The 14,453-nt window shown below is 45.8% G+C and overlaps 1 protein-coding gene across 3 annotated transcripts in view; it reads right to left on the bottom strand.

The window, feature by feature from the left end:
- LOC124307896 (paired box protein Pax-6-like) overlaps positions 1-7,449 on the bottom strand; it is a 65,317-nt gene extending 57,868 nt beyond the window's left edge. The window contains exons 1-3 of one of the 3 annotated variants that reach the window (XM_046770059.1): positions 6,978-7,449; positions 6,112-6,590; positions 899-1,023 (exon numbers count right to left, since the gene is read on the bottom strand). In XM_046770059.1, the coding sequence (XP_046626015.1) occupies positions 899-911 (13 nt within the window). In that variant the 5' untranslated portion in view covers positions 912-1,023; positions 6,112-6,590; positions 6,978-7,449. Of the gene's footprint in view, positions 1-898; positions 1,024-1,099; positions 1,382-6,111; positions 6,649-6,977 lie in introns of those variants that run through there. The other 2 variants (XM_046770060.1, XM_046770061.1) reach the window with 2 other exon arrangements.
- Between the last annotated feature and the right edge of the window lie 7,004 nt (positions 7,450-14,453).

Raw genomic sequence — 14,453 nt, 5'->3', positions numbered from 1 at the left:
GAAACACCCCCGAGTCTCGAGTCACCCTGGAAGTCGCCGCTAAGAGGAAGAGACGACTCTCCTCTCCTCTCCATTCAGGGCTAATGGGGTTAAACGCCCCGTTCGCTCCGCAGCGTGCCGCTTCGATACTTTGAATCGCGTTTTGCCCGCTGAGGATATTCGACTTTTGTAACGCGGATTCGAGGAACGACGGAACCCTTCGAGTTAACGTTCTTTCCGTTAATTGTGTAACGCATTGCAGCGGACCTAAACGGCGACTGGACTTCCACTCGATGGGCCGAAAGGCTGCTGGCGTAGATTTATATTCCCTTTGGTGGGAAGGGGCGGTCGAACCGGCCGACGGCAATCCCTAGGAAAACAAATAACCGCTCGAGTTATACTTTTTCTCCCCCTCGGTCCTCCGCGCAATCTTCTTATTCGATCCGACGGCGTTCCTTTGCAGGTCGGCTTCTTCGTCCCTCTGCAGATACCTTATATATAGATGGTACGGTATACCGTACGATGTCGTATATCATTTTCCAATCTGACGTTCGATTACGACGATGGTTCGACCGTTCCCCCTTCATCCACATATACAACTCACGCCGATTATGATAAAACCCGTATGGACAGGGTGCAGGACAAACTGTCAACGGTATATAATACGAGGTACATGCGCCGCGGCTAAAACATCTGTCCGCGACTTACTTTCGTCGTAAAACCGAAACGCTAATCTTGACGGTGTTTGTACGGTTATTGCCGATAAATTATCATCAGCCGACTGGCAAAAATCGCTCTTGCTATCTCTGACGTTTCGTTTTTCCTCTGCGTCACTCTCGATTTGACGCGTTATTTTTCATGGGAGGGAAAGAAAAATTCAGAATACGTTTGAGGTCCGTCGAAACGCAATTCTTCTTACCTTTGTGAGCCATGTCGTCAGCTGTCACCGAGGCTAGGAGGCCGGTGGCGCCCGGCCATGGAGCGACCGCAGCCCCCAGCTGCTGGGAAGGCAGAATCTTCGGGCCTTTCGAAGCCTCCGGGTCTCTGTCAACAGAAATTAAACCGATCTTGAGTCAAGTGGCAAGAAACAAGGGAGACGCAGACGACGGTATTGAATTACCTCGGCTTGAACGTTCCGAGTACAATTTACTCTGCCCTTTTTGTATCCTTCTGTCTTATCGTACTCTCGATTCGATTAAAATTCACCTGAATGGATTGAAAATTTCTTTTTCGACGGGAATAATTTTGCTCATCGTTTTGCACTGTGATTTCTGCTCGTTCAGGATTACAAGAAATTTGAACTTTCGAAACGCATGTGTGTAGGAAGCATGAAGACGTTTTGCTTCAATTTACGAGTACGTATGTACAAACAAATCAGTCGACCAGTCGTCGTACTCTGGCTGTTCTACTTGTTAGCTCGATACAAACGTTCGAACTCAGTACGCGGTGAGCTTGTTCCAGCTGTCGAGATGCAGGTATATCGTTGTCGTTATTATACACGCGTTCGCGAGGTGCAACATCCGACCGCTATTTTAATTAGTAAAGCATTCGCGTGCGTATATGTGTGTGTGTTTGTGTGTGTGTTCGGTCCTGTTTACCCAACTCCGCCTGATTGTGCAATTGTACAATTGTACAATTGGGTAACGAGGTGTATCATGTGTGCGTTCATCCCGCAACGCCTTCGCGTTTCCATTACTCACCGACACACGATCGACGATCCGAAACTGTACGCGCGTGTATATATATATACAGATGCGTGTATCCTTGATACCTAAACGCGTCACAATTGTCACAATTGGCCCAGCTGGTGGACCTTAACACTCTATCGACGACTACGCTTATACCAGATATGTTTACTCGCTATTTTAATGCTTCGGTGAACTCGTCGGGATCAGAGTAAAGAATCGTCAAATGATTTTACGAAAAGTAGCGAGCTTACACAACAGTAATCGAAATATCGTTTCAACTTCTCACAGTTGATCGAGATCGATTTCGCTTTTCAATACCGAATAGCAAAAAATGCAATCGTCAGTAAGCTTGGAGAGAACGAGGAGAATCACTCTCGTCCTCTTATCGACATTCTCCTTTCCTTCGATATTAATACTTTTTTGAGACGTGCTTGCAGGTGTTACACGGATACCGGGCTTCCGCATTTAGTTTACTCCGAGTTCGTCGGTGATGCAGGATCACGGGCGAGGGAGGATGGGAGGACTGTATACCTGCCACCGTCATCGGGGCACTAATTATCGCACTTTGCCAACGGCACTTTGAGAGGCTGCATACGTGCACGAGGACGTCGAGTCGTCGTGCCGTGCGTGAAGCAGGCTGTAGCAGCACCACCGGGACGTTTATAGATTTCCCGAGCTTTACGCTGCACCTCTGTGCACAAACACACACACACACACACTCACATTCATGCGGTGCATAGCTATAGCTCACCACTGCATCTTCTGCACTGGGAGTGCACCGCTGCAACGCGGAGAGCGATAATTGCAACACTCGACTTTCTCGATATACGTATTATAAGTACGTACATGTTGCGGGTTGCAAGGTACACCTTTTTACCAGTCATACATACCTACCCTTATACCAACGCTTGCGAGTACTCGAAACATGGAATTGAACCCGGTGGAAATTGGTCTCTCAGCGACGGCTGTAGGCTCCGTTAATTTTTTTCGTATTAAACGGTCAAATTCTCTGTACAAATCTAACGATCCTGCAGTTTTTGGGTGTATAATAATTTAGCGATATTGAGCGTAATTATGTATGCGATGATTGATTATTCAGGGAGGAAAATTTTAACACGTGTAATGCCGCTGTCCGCGGATCGGCTGCTGCGACGAAGAAGCCCTGAAGCGTACGGCTCGATACCTGCAGCTACTCTTCGTCTTACAACCCTTTCGACGACGAATCTGGACGACTGCACTCGATCGAGCCGGGCACGACGGACGGATTATCGTCGCCCTGCAAGACTCGTTTCCCGCACTATTTCCGGTCCGTTTACGGACATCATCAGCTTGTGTATACACCGAGTACTCGAGAGCCACGGATTTCCGTACGATACGTGGGTGATTGCTGGAATTAATAAGCTGCTGCACAAGACATGGACGAATCTAGAAGGTGAACCTTATTTTCAACTGCAATACACGCATATTTTTTGCACGACATGGGTAGATATTTTTTCAGTAACAGTTCGGAGCATGGGTATATTTTAATTGGAGATTTTCATGTCAAATCTAACGTTATTTTATTTAATTCTATATAAATAATATATTATTATTGTTATTGTTATTATTATTACCTTCGTATTTAAAAGAAAATTAACAATTTACGTAGGAATAACAAGTGCATAATTACGCGTGTATTTTGCACCGAATTTACGATATATTGATTCGACGCTTGAACGAATGCTTATGAATGTGAACATTTGAAGCTTGTAAAATAATTAGATTTCTCCTCATGCCTGCAAGTATAATTACAGCTTACACAGTCGGGGTATTAAGCGCGCAAATTTATCTTGTTTTAGCTTTTGTCACGCAATCTGCGCGCGAAACGTGTTTGCATATAAGCGGATTTTAAAACATTGCGGGGGGGGGGGGGGAATAAATAGATATGTAAGGATAAACGCGACTGACAACAAGTAACAAAGATCATAATTAACGTCATAGAAGCGCAAAATTGTATGAGAAAAAAAAACCTAATTAACAAAAAAAAAAAAAGATGAGAATATAACTGAACGACACCTGAGGCTGTAAGCGCGTTGCGTGCTTCAATGACAACCCCCCCTACCAATGCTAATGATTATACATGCTAATTGTATCCTCTATCCTTGAGAGTATGAACCAAACCCAACGAGAGTTCTTGCGTAGTTTACTGTCAATTAATATTGTATCAGCTTACGCGTACGCGGGCTTATACGAAGAACGTAAAAAGCTGGCGTCGTTCTGCCTTTTTACTGTAGGGTGGAGCGTTGGCGGAAAAACTTGCATAATACCGTTCGCGTATCTGACAACTTGTACCGCGTGTCGTCGATTTTTTATTTTTTTTAAGCAGTGTGAATTACGTTGTGACGCAGGGCTTGGAATAAAACTCATTATACGTGTAATACCTCATACCGTGTTATTTGTACGTTAACGCGTTTAACATGTATGACGATACGACACGTTTAGGCATATATATGTGTATGTATATACATGTACGTACACAATTTAATTTCCTCTATCTCGATATTCGTTTCTATATAATGCAGGCGGGAATAAACGCTGTAGGGGTAATTCTTCGCAGCTCGTTCGTTACTTTTCAGGACGCGTGTATGTATGCTTATACGTATATTCCACGCCAAGTAACGGTGAGTCATTCGGTAGATTTAAATCTCGTCGTCACGGTCCTGATTAAATAAAAGCTCTCGAGATCTCGGGCTCTTCGCAAAAAGTCCGCGTCCGTCCGCCTCCCCCTCCCCCATTATTCCCTTCGCACACTGCAATCCGGTCTTAAGGATAATTCGAAGTACAAAAAGCTCGGCTGCCTCCGGAGGCGTTAAGCCGTTAAGCGCAATTATAGAAAAGCTTTGTATATCACGGTCTCGTCGACGTTCGATGCTCACTTCTGTTCGTTCGTTCGCTCGCTCGCTCGTTTGTTTGTTTGTTTGTTTGTTCGTTTGTTCGTTTGTTCATTCCGAAACGCAGAATAAGAATAAGCAGGAAAATAATAATCGTAATTTTTGCACGGCGAAGAGAGTAAAAATGAAAAAAAAATAAAATAAAGAAATAAAAAACAGGTCCTCAGAGCGGATCAAGAACCGTGAACAAAATCTAGAATATAATTTTCGGCTCGCGCCTTGCATATTGTACACTTAGCTCAAGGACCTCGTCGCCATTGTTCGTCAGCGGCGGGAATGCACATTCAGACTCTCTTGACGATCATTCAGGCCGATTTCACGCGGCACCTTTTGCCTCGACGACGCTGCAGGTGTCTGCCGAAATAACTCACGCGATCACGCATTTATAAATAAACGAATACACGCAGCTTTTATACCCTCAACAATGTTCCTACGGACGTATTCGGCTGTCCCGGAGTCGTTAGTGCCGCGTATTGTTGACGTTATTGACTAGACTTTGCTGAAAACGAAATATGTATAATGTACCCGACGGCACAATGAGCTGATTGCGGGGATTCGGAATAATCGGCAGATTGTATATTAACGTGCGGACTTTTACGCGTTATTAACTTACGGCGATGAACCCTCGTTGATATTTTTTCCGATTCTTCCCCGTTAGCGTCGCTCGTCGATTCGATACGCTCCCAGCTCTCTTTCCCTTCTCTCCGCGTGTCTCCGATATCTCTTTCCCTTTCCTTTTCCTCTTTTCTCTCTTTCCCTTCTCTCTCACTCTCTCTCTCTCTCAACGGAGGCGGAGAAGGTCGCCTCCTTTTGTGTTGCAAATCGTTTCTCGCCCACAATAGATATCTCTGCGGCACCACCCTTCACCCCGAAACTCGGAATCACGTCCCATGCGTCGGCTGATTGTACGCGCGTCAAATCTGTTTACGGCTCGATTGGCCTCTTCTCCCTGATTTCGAACCCCCCTACCGATCCTCTCACGTACTCAGCGAGCCGATTTATCTCCGTATTCGCGAGTAAAAATGAAAAAGCTCGTTTCGGCTACAGACTTGCAGAGATAAACAGACGCGTGCTTGGACCCTCGCGCGCTTCTTCACTCGCACACTCGACGGGCCTCGCCGTCTGATCACATACCGTCTGACTCTCCTTGCCACGTTAGCTGATTCACTCCGCTTCGCGTCGCGAGTCCACGCCAAGTTGCGTAATTCGTTTTCACTACTTTAGGGGTGATTTATCTTTTTTTACCCGTACTGCAAAAACATATTTAACGGAGCCGTGTTGGATTAAAAATTGATTGTGGAAAAATAAACGGATGTCATATAATAGGTGTCTATTTGTGACAGGTGCAGAATTAGTAATGCGTATGTATGATCGATTCTAAACTCCGTCACGTGGATATATTTTCTCGTATTTCGGGGGTGCATTGAGAATAAGTTAAGCGACGGACTGACCAATTTTAGTCTGGGCACATACTTTGAGGCGTAATTTTTAATTAACCCGTAATAAGTACGTACCAATTTACTTCTCCCGTCGGACGGCGATTAACTCCTTGTTCCACTGCTTTCGAACACCACTGCGGTTATGTACGTGTGTAATATTAGTTACGAAGGGATTGTACGACGACTTCGTGCTGCGTGAAATTTAATTTCTTTTTCTCGTAATTTGGTTGTAATTTTTTTTTTTTTTCTTCTTGATTTCTTTTCCTTTTACACTTATTTTGATGAACAATTTTTCATCCCGTGAATATGATACATATTATGTGTACAATTCGGTGCATAAGTCCATGGTTCGTTTATCAGTTTAACGCGAAAGACGAGATTCACTTTTGAGAGATAAATGATTATTGTCACTGCAGGGAAACTTGCGTACATGTACGCGTTTACATGTCGCGCAGGTTCACTGTGTTGGTACAAAAACGAACTTGAATAATCTAAAGAATAAGTCTGTTTTTTCTTCTTCTTATTCTTCTTCTTATTTATCTATTTACTTTTCACTGGCGCGAAGAAAAACATTTGACGATAGAGCAAAAATTTTTTCATTACGATCACTGTACGTAAAAAAAAAAAAAAAAAAAAATTTTACACCGCGCTTGTATGTATAATATGTTACATATATATAAATATATGTATATATATATATATATATATTTTATAACAAATACCGACACTCGTCTAGGTTGATTTTTTTACGTATACTTTGTGAGCAAATTTACGCATACGTGTATAATATATAATAAAGTGTGCGATTCATACGGTAGTTTCGGAAATCATCGAGGCACGTTCGGTATAATCAAATCGTCAAATGCGTACATACATAACATAACCTACACGTGCACATTTTGTGAACCATGCGCTGCACGATATACAAATAATACACATACGGTATCGACGTATAATACTTTTCAACCGCAGCCTGCATACGTGTAATACATGCACACAGGGAATTACATACAGAAACAGTAAATACCGCACAACGAACGTAACGTAACGAATCGGTTAATTAATTTACAATAAAACTGAAACGGTGACTTTTGTTTTTATACTTTTTAGCGGGGATTAAAAAACGGGCGGCCGAGACGGAGCGATTTAAACGCAACGTACCGCGTGCGCTCGCGGCGTGAGTGGATGTGACGCGGTTCGCAATGTTCTAGTCCGGCTCGCCGCTCTTTCCACGTTATAGGTAGAGGTGCTCGGTCTTTGGGCGCGCGCGATGTTCTTTGGGGTTTGAGAGCTCGCGAAAGCTTTCGAGTTTTACGCCGGTGCCGGGGGGCTGGGGCTGGGGCTCGCTTTCGTCGAGGAGGTGGGACGTCGGCGGTCGTCGGGGCGGCGAAGGGTGGGGTGGAGGGGAGAGGGCGTTGGGGGGAGTCGGCGTCGCTCGCACCTCCGAGGCCTCCGCCGCGCTATCTGCGAGCGCAGAGCGCAGCAAGCGCTCGGCTCCTCGTCCCTCGAAACGTACAGCCGCGCGCTCAGACTGACTCGACGTCCTGCGGGGCGCGGAAAGGGGCTGCGGGCCACCCTCTTTCGGAACGAAGGGATGGGGCGACGCTCCCTCGACCAATCGGAGCGCCGGCTTCAACCCCTGCCACCGATCGCGAGGATCCCTTGCAGGGATGCCTAACCCCTCTCACGTGACATCATCGATTCTGAATGGTGGAAATGCTCAGCGATGCGGAATACCCACCGGCTGCGGAGGGGGCACCGACGCTCCCCAACTTTGTCCGTACTTACGTGTATATGCGTGTACGTTCATGTATGCGTATATATACGTACGAATATGACTGCGCGCGCGCGTGCCTGTGTGCGTACGTATACGTATATATGGTGCAGCTCGATCAGGGGTGCAAGGCGCATGCGCTCGTTTATGTATTACAACGCGTAAGAAATTATTCCTCGCAAGCATCGTCGAATTGCCCGATGTTTAACGTATCCGAACATGTGTATGATTGTGTAGATTATTATCGTACGGTTACTGAAACGCGGTGTGTAAAGAATCGGTATACATTTATATCGATCGATGAAACTCACGGATCATCGTTTGCTTTGCGTAAAACAGTACCTAACATTACCAGATCATTTCAACGTGTAAGTATAATGACAACACGCGTTGTAACGTTATATCCGTATTGTTATCGAAAACTAGACGCAATTGAAATTTTTTACATAATAAAAAATATACCCACCGAGTTCAGGGGGATGCGAATCGTCCGCAGTTATATTATACGAGGAGTTTTCGAAGTTTCCCGCAGAAACGGGGACGAGCAGAAGCTGTGCACGGGTTTCTTACGCCGGACTAGAAGATATATTAAAATATAATTGGCATTTTTCCCCCCAGGAGGTCGCCGCGCCTCCCGCGAGTGCAAAATGTGTTTCGGGGGAGGGGGTGCCGGGAGTCGAGTCGACGAGGGGTGGCTGGCAGTTCGCGTTATGAACGCTAGAGTGCGCTGGGGGTGAGTCACTCGCTCGCGGCTCGTTCGACGCGGAGCTTCGGAGGGTGGCTCGAGCTCGGCGCTGCTCGCCTGCAACCCCTCGCTTCGAGCTCGTCGCCCTTTCTCCGTTTTTGCCTCGGCTCCTCTCTTCTATCCTCCCTTTCTACGTATCCCCGTGTATCCCTGCACTCATCCCTTACGCTTCGCTTCGGAGGTACCGCGTCGAGCCGGTTCGACACCGTCGAGTTGTTCCGACGGTGATGGTATTGTACAGGGGCTAGATATACTTACCAGGAATACAACGAAACGGGCATATTTGATCGATATTAAAAATCAACAACGTCTGCGAAAATGACGGTATACATGTCATAGATGCGAGCGTATGTCTATGATTATATCGCGCAATTGACACCCAGATGTTTGCCTAAGACCTTGCGCGTTCATCGGTAACGTTTTTTATTTTTCATTTTTCTTCTTCTCTTCCCACTTAATTCTCACTCTTGTTCTCTTTTTCTCTCGTCCGCGTGTTTTTTTCATCGGCTCAAGTTGGCTCTGTGTGTAACTTTGGTTTACACAATCGACGTTAAGTCAAGCTTGTTCACTTGGATTTACATTGTACACATCGCTGTAACCCGTCGAGCGTGGTATTCACACGTAGGTATAGGTTTCGCTTGGAAATTTTGGTAAATTACTCCTGCACGGTCACACTTGTTCACGTGTCTAATCGTTATCCTCCCCGCGATGTATAATCGCGCTTAAAAGGGCTATATTTAACACGCGACGTAGCGCCGGGTGGGATTTGGCCAATGATCTCTTCGTACGCCTCGCAAACTATTTTACATGTATCCTATACTCGGTACGTAATGTACTGCAGCGGCTGAAGTATAAACCGTGTAAACCCGGCTTTAGGAAATCCAGGGGGTGGAAGTAACGCGATTCGATTTTGCGTTAGCTCAGCTACGCGTGAATCAGCCAAGGTCAAGTTGTTCTCCTCCCCTCATCTTGTATCACTATATATATATATATATAATCTTTGAAGATAGATAAACGCCCAGGGTTCGATGTACCTGAAGAATACCCATCGTCGCTGCGTCTTCTTATTCCACGTTTCACTAACTTGTAATACACGAACATCTCACCCACCCCTGATCTCGCGTAAATGTTAGCTACCAACTAATCTACCTAATAATCCTAGCTGACATTTGTATATAACTTACGTCTGATACGTGGATTTGATGCCTAGCCAATATCAGCGTATCCAAATTTTTCTTATCTTATTAATAATTATTCATGCGTGATAGGTGCAAATAATGTAACCTCCAGGGTTGTTAATTTTTTCATTTTCACGGAGTCGTTGACTGTAAATGTAAACCGTTGTAATATTTTGCGGTACGCTTCGCTTGTACATAACAAATAACTCTCCTTACATACCTTTAACGCGCGTCGAACGTTTAGTATGATAAAACATTTCGTGCGCGGATACCTTGAAGGTGGCCACTTGAGCACACAACGTGTTCACACAAGACCGTGTTAAACTCCGGTCAAATACCAACGTTACACCTATAAAGGTACACCTATAAAGGTTTGACGCACATGCTTTTGTGGATTCAGCTCGGTCAGGAATGACAACTCCTTGACAAGTCGACGACAACTATCGTGTCGCCTCTCGTAATATTCGACGGCTGATTTCTGTTTTCAGGTTTTACTTGAATTGTAACGTACAAGAGTCGGAGAAAATTAGAGATTAATTTTTTCATTCAATTTTTTCTCATCTCGAACTATATTTTCGCAACACAAAGTAAGCAAATTAAGCTGGGTTAGCACGCGAAATGTTCGGGAACGGAAGTCAGGTGAAATCGTATAATTAGACGATTGGGCGCCACTGGAGTCTTTATTGTTTTTATTTTTACAGTTGTCCTGACAATGTTACCGAATATATAAAACTACATACGAGTACATATACTCAATAGTCAATGCGGCTTATCGGGAGCAAATATTGTCAGGAATTTTGTAACGATGTATCGTCCAAATATAGACCGAATTCTACCGTTTTCACGTACTTCTCAGCACACTGTATTACATGCCTATTCCTTATATGCCTCCGCGTTCGTGTAAGGGGAACACTTTGTCAAGACGGTGAAAAACACCTGCGCGTTAATACTCACGTGTGGAGAATCGGCGGAATTTGTTGAGTGGAAAATTTTACCAAGCGTACATATAATTATTTACGTGTACAAATATTGGCGTAGTCGGACGTTGCGAACATCTCATTGGGATCAATTCAGTCCACAGACTCTCTGAACCCTAGATCTTGTCTGATAAAATTTTCAAATAAGAATATCACATGTTCGATGTTCTACTGTACGTACTTCTGCACTTGAGGCTGACGAAGGTTAAATAAAAATGGTTAAATAAAAATGTGACCAAAGAACGTAGACGAAGAGCATGTCACGGAGGGATAAAACGTATCTGATGCATAGGATGACGGTGTAAACGGTATCACCATCAACTTCGTGAAAAAAGGGGGGAGGGGGACGCGGAGGAACACGGATGAGCATGGTAATCGGCGCGACCACCTTGCCATCCCGTAGTTGAAGGTACAAAACCGCGTCGTATGTATACAATCCATTTCCTCTCTGCCCGTTAGCCCGTTAGCGCGTGGTGTAATTTTTACGTCGATTACCCCCCTCCCCGTCACCCTTATCCCCTCCATATCTCTTCGAGTCTCCCCACCACCACCGCCGCCGGAATAGTCGCCGCCTCTCACGCGATCGCCAATTTGACTTTTCCTCAAGCGAGCAGCTGAGTACGCGACACTTGACGCGAATGAAAATTATCTGTCTGGTAGTTTCGGCCAGTCTTATACAGGTAACGATAAACTTAACATCGACTCTGAGAATTCCGATAATCCACCGAAAGAACAGCTCGAATATTCCAAGTTTGTTTGACACGTGGTCGTGGCTTCTCGATACCGTTTTTGGTACGTGTCGTACATGGTATGGTATCTGGCAGGCATATGCACGTAGGTACGTTGTACGTACGTACCACCTATACTACGTTAAATGTCATGCAGAGCTTTTTGCGCCACGTGAACCATGCTGGGCGGCGACTCGGAGGCCACGCCTAACCCCGGCACACCCATTCGCCCCCCTCCGTTTCCCCTATTTAACCCCCACCCACGGCTCCGGCATTGTACCTTTGGTAAAGCGGTGACGTCACGAGAAAACCACCACCGATCACCCGGCATGCAACAGGCGTCTCCCTCGAGGAATTATATACTTCGCGCCAACTATTTTTTCGATGGAATGCAACCGGTCCAGAGTTTTCCTAACTGGAGAACTGAACGTACAGAAATCTTTCTCCAGTTCCGAGCTCGTGCTACGAATGATCAAGGATCTATGATCTATCGAACTGTCCAAACTACAGGCATTTCGATGGCGATTGTCAAGCAGATTCTTTTAAACTTTCGGCAGCAACATCACGCGAGATGTGTGCGAGTGATTTCTAATGATCGAGTTACTTGAATTTTGGCCGAATGATATCCGATGCCGGCCTGCGAATGAACCGTTGACGTATATATAACGGTATATATTTTGGGATGACCTGTGGCGAAGTAGTCATGTCGAAACAGAGACTGCGGAGAGGAAATCCCGGAGGCAGAACTCCCCGCAGATAGAGGGAAATTCATGCTTTGATGACGTGGCGGTGGTGGTTACTGGTTATAACAGTTCGCCGTCCACCGGACCCGGTGATCAAAGTTGGCAGTAATGGACCGTGAGAGAGGATACGCGCTCGAGGATACGAATATAACCTACCTGTTCGTCGCCCGGTTCAACCCTACAGCGTTTCGGGTCTCTGCCCGACAACATTGCCGCGCGTACGAGACTCGGAAGAGCGGGATTCTACTTTTTCACGATTATACAATTCATCGCAATTTTCGCACAAATTGATGCAGCCTTTCCTGACTTCGATCGTTACAACTTAGGCAGAAGATTAATGCTAAAATCACCGGATCTCATCGACTCTGACCTTTTTAACGGGGGTGGGGATTCTGCTTCACCAATCGATAAATCTGCAAAAAAAATTTTAATCAAAATTTGTTGTAAGTAATGTACAGGGCGTTATACGAGACGATCGGCTACGATCTTAAGAGTCAGTGATCTCTGGATCTTTCCGTTGCGGCCAAAAATCTGATCTTGATCTTGATCGTAATTCCGGGGGGAAAAAAAAAATCTCTGCAATTTCTCCGCAAATAATACCAGCAACGTGACTGTAACAAATCTTTATAATTTACCTCTCAACCAGTGAAAATGCTGCCCTGTTCGTAGATTGTCGTATAACGTAGGATGTATATATATATATATATATATATGTATATATATATATATATATGTATATATATATATACAGGCGTCGTCGGTAGGCAGCGTTGATGCATACTACTAGTTAACAGAGGGGTGCGAGGAGGGCGGGGGTGGAAGGCGTGCTGACGTAGGAAGCGCTGACGCGCCATGTAGTATAAGGTCGTAAATTATTACCGCGTCCAGCATCAGCTATACACTATCGCGGTGTAGGCGTTGAAAATTTCGTGCCATTAGATACGAGTGACTCTGATGGTGTTTATGGGGCGGGCAAGAGTGCTGCCATAGAAGTCCGGCAATGGCCGTTAGCGGACGCCGAGCCGCGTTGACGTCTATCTACGGATTCGGCAATTAATTTATCCGTAATTAAACGGATTTACACGCGAGCTGGCCGAGCGGAGTTTCTCGTTCGAGAATAATCTGCAAATGCTGAGATTGTGTGCGTTGCAGCCATTGGTGAGGGAAAAAAAGCATAAAAACAAAAAGAAACAAATGGAAACGGAATTGTAAGAGAGAACACAGAGAATCAAAACCACGCACATGGACATTCGAGCATTGGTTGCATCCCATTGAAATTTTGCATGTTCACCGGAGTCCCTTTCCTTTCACAAGTTCCGCGTGTCCTTTCAGCCTCGACCGGGGGTGAAAAAGTGTAATAAAGCTAGTTCTACGCGCCGAATAGTCGAGTCGCAGTCCACGCGTCCAATGCACAAAGCCTTGCGACCTTTCGCGCAGGGGATGGTTCGACAGGAACATCGGGGTCAGCCGGGTCAAGTGTGGCCCACTAATCGTCCGATGAAAATATGCAAGCTCGCCTCTTTGGTGATCGGATATTCGCCATATGTGCCGCTAAAGAACTCGCAGTGCCAGGCGACGATGCATCTCTGGCACGCTAAATTCCTGCTTCAGGGGTCAAACGCGTGATTAATGGCACCCTGTGTGATCCGCTCCGGTGATCAGTCGCTTCGTCAATGAACCGACCGTTGTACAAATTTCGTTACACGGACGCCGGCTTGCTGGATCCGTAAAAATCCTCGATCGTAGAATCACAGGGAAACGAGCTACGGGGACAAGCGCGAAGAGTCCAGCACTTGAGATCTAGGTTTTATTGCGGGAGAGAAATGAGCCGATCCGATTGTCATCGTGGTTGTGATCGTTGTTTATTGGCAGGATTGTTGCGGCTGTATTATACGCGGTTGCGTGGACTGAGCGCATCGACGCATATCATCGAGTGCTTTGAAGTGTCGCCTCACCTGTGGCTCGACACCTCAGTCATCGATTCTTGTCACGAGTCTTCCTCCGTTCACCCAGGGAGTGTTCATCCGGAGAAGAGATACCGCGAAGCTGTATAACGAATGTGAATCGGATGCTGGTTGGTAGGATACTTAATCCGTTCACACGGGGAAAAACCACTGGCAGAAGGGAGTCGGGGGGCAGGAAAGTGTAAGGACCCAATTCAGTAACGCGATTTTGTGCGGAGGTGGATCGTACGCATTCAAAGACTCGCATCCATCCATCCATCCGTCCACTCGCTCGCTCGCTCGCATTCTCGCTTGACGGATTCCCCGCC

This window comes from Neodiprion virginianus, chromosome 6, assembly GCF_021901495.1.
Source record: "Neodiprion virginianus isolate iyNeoVirg1 chromosome 6, iyNeoVirg1.1, whole genome shotgun sequence".
Classification (NCBI taxonomy): Eukaryota; Metazoa; Arthropoda; class Insecta; order Hymenoptera; family Diprionidae; genus Neodiprion; species Neodiprion virginianus.
The sequence above is the reverse complement of the archived record's forward strand: the minus strand, read 5'-3'. Positions and strand labels throughout refer to the sequence as shown.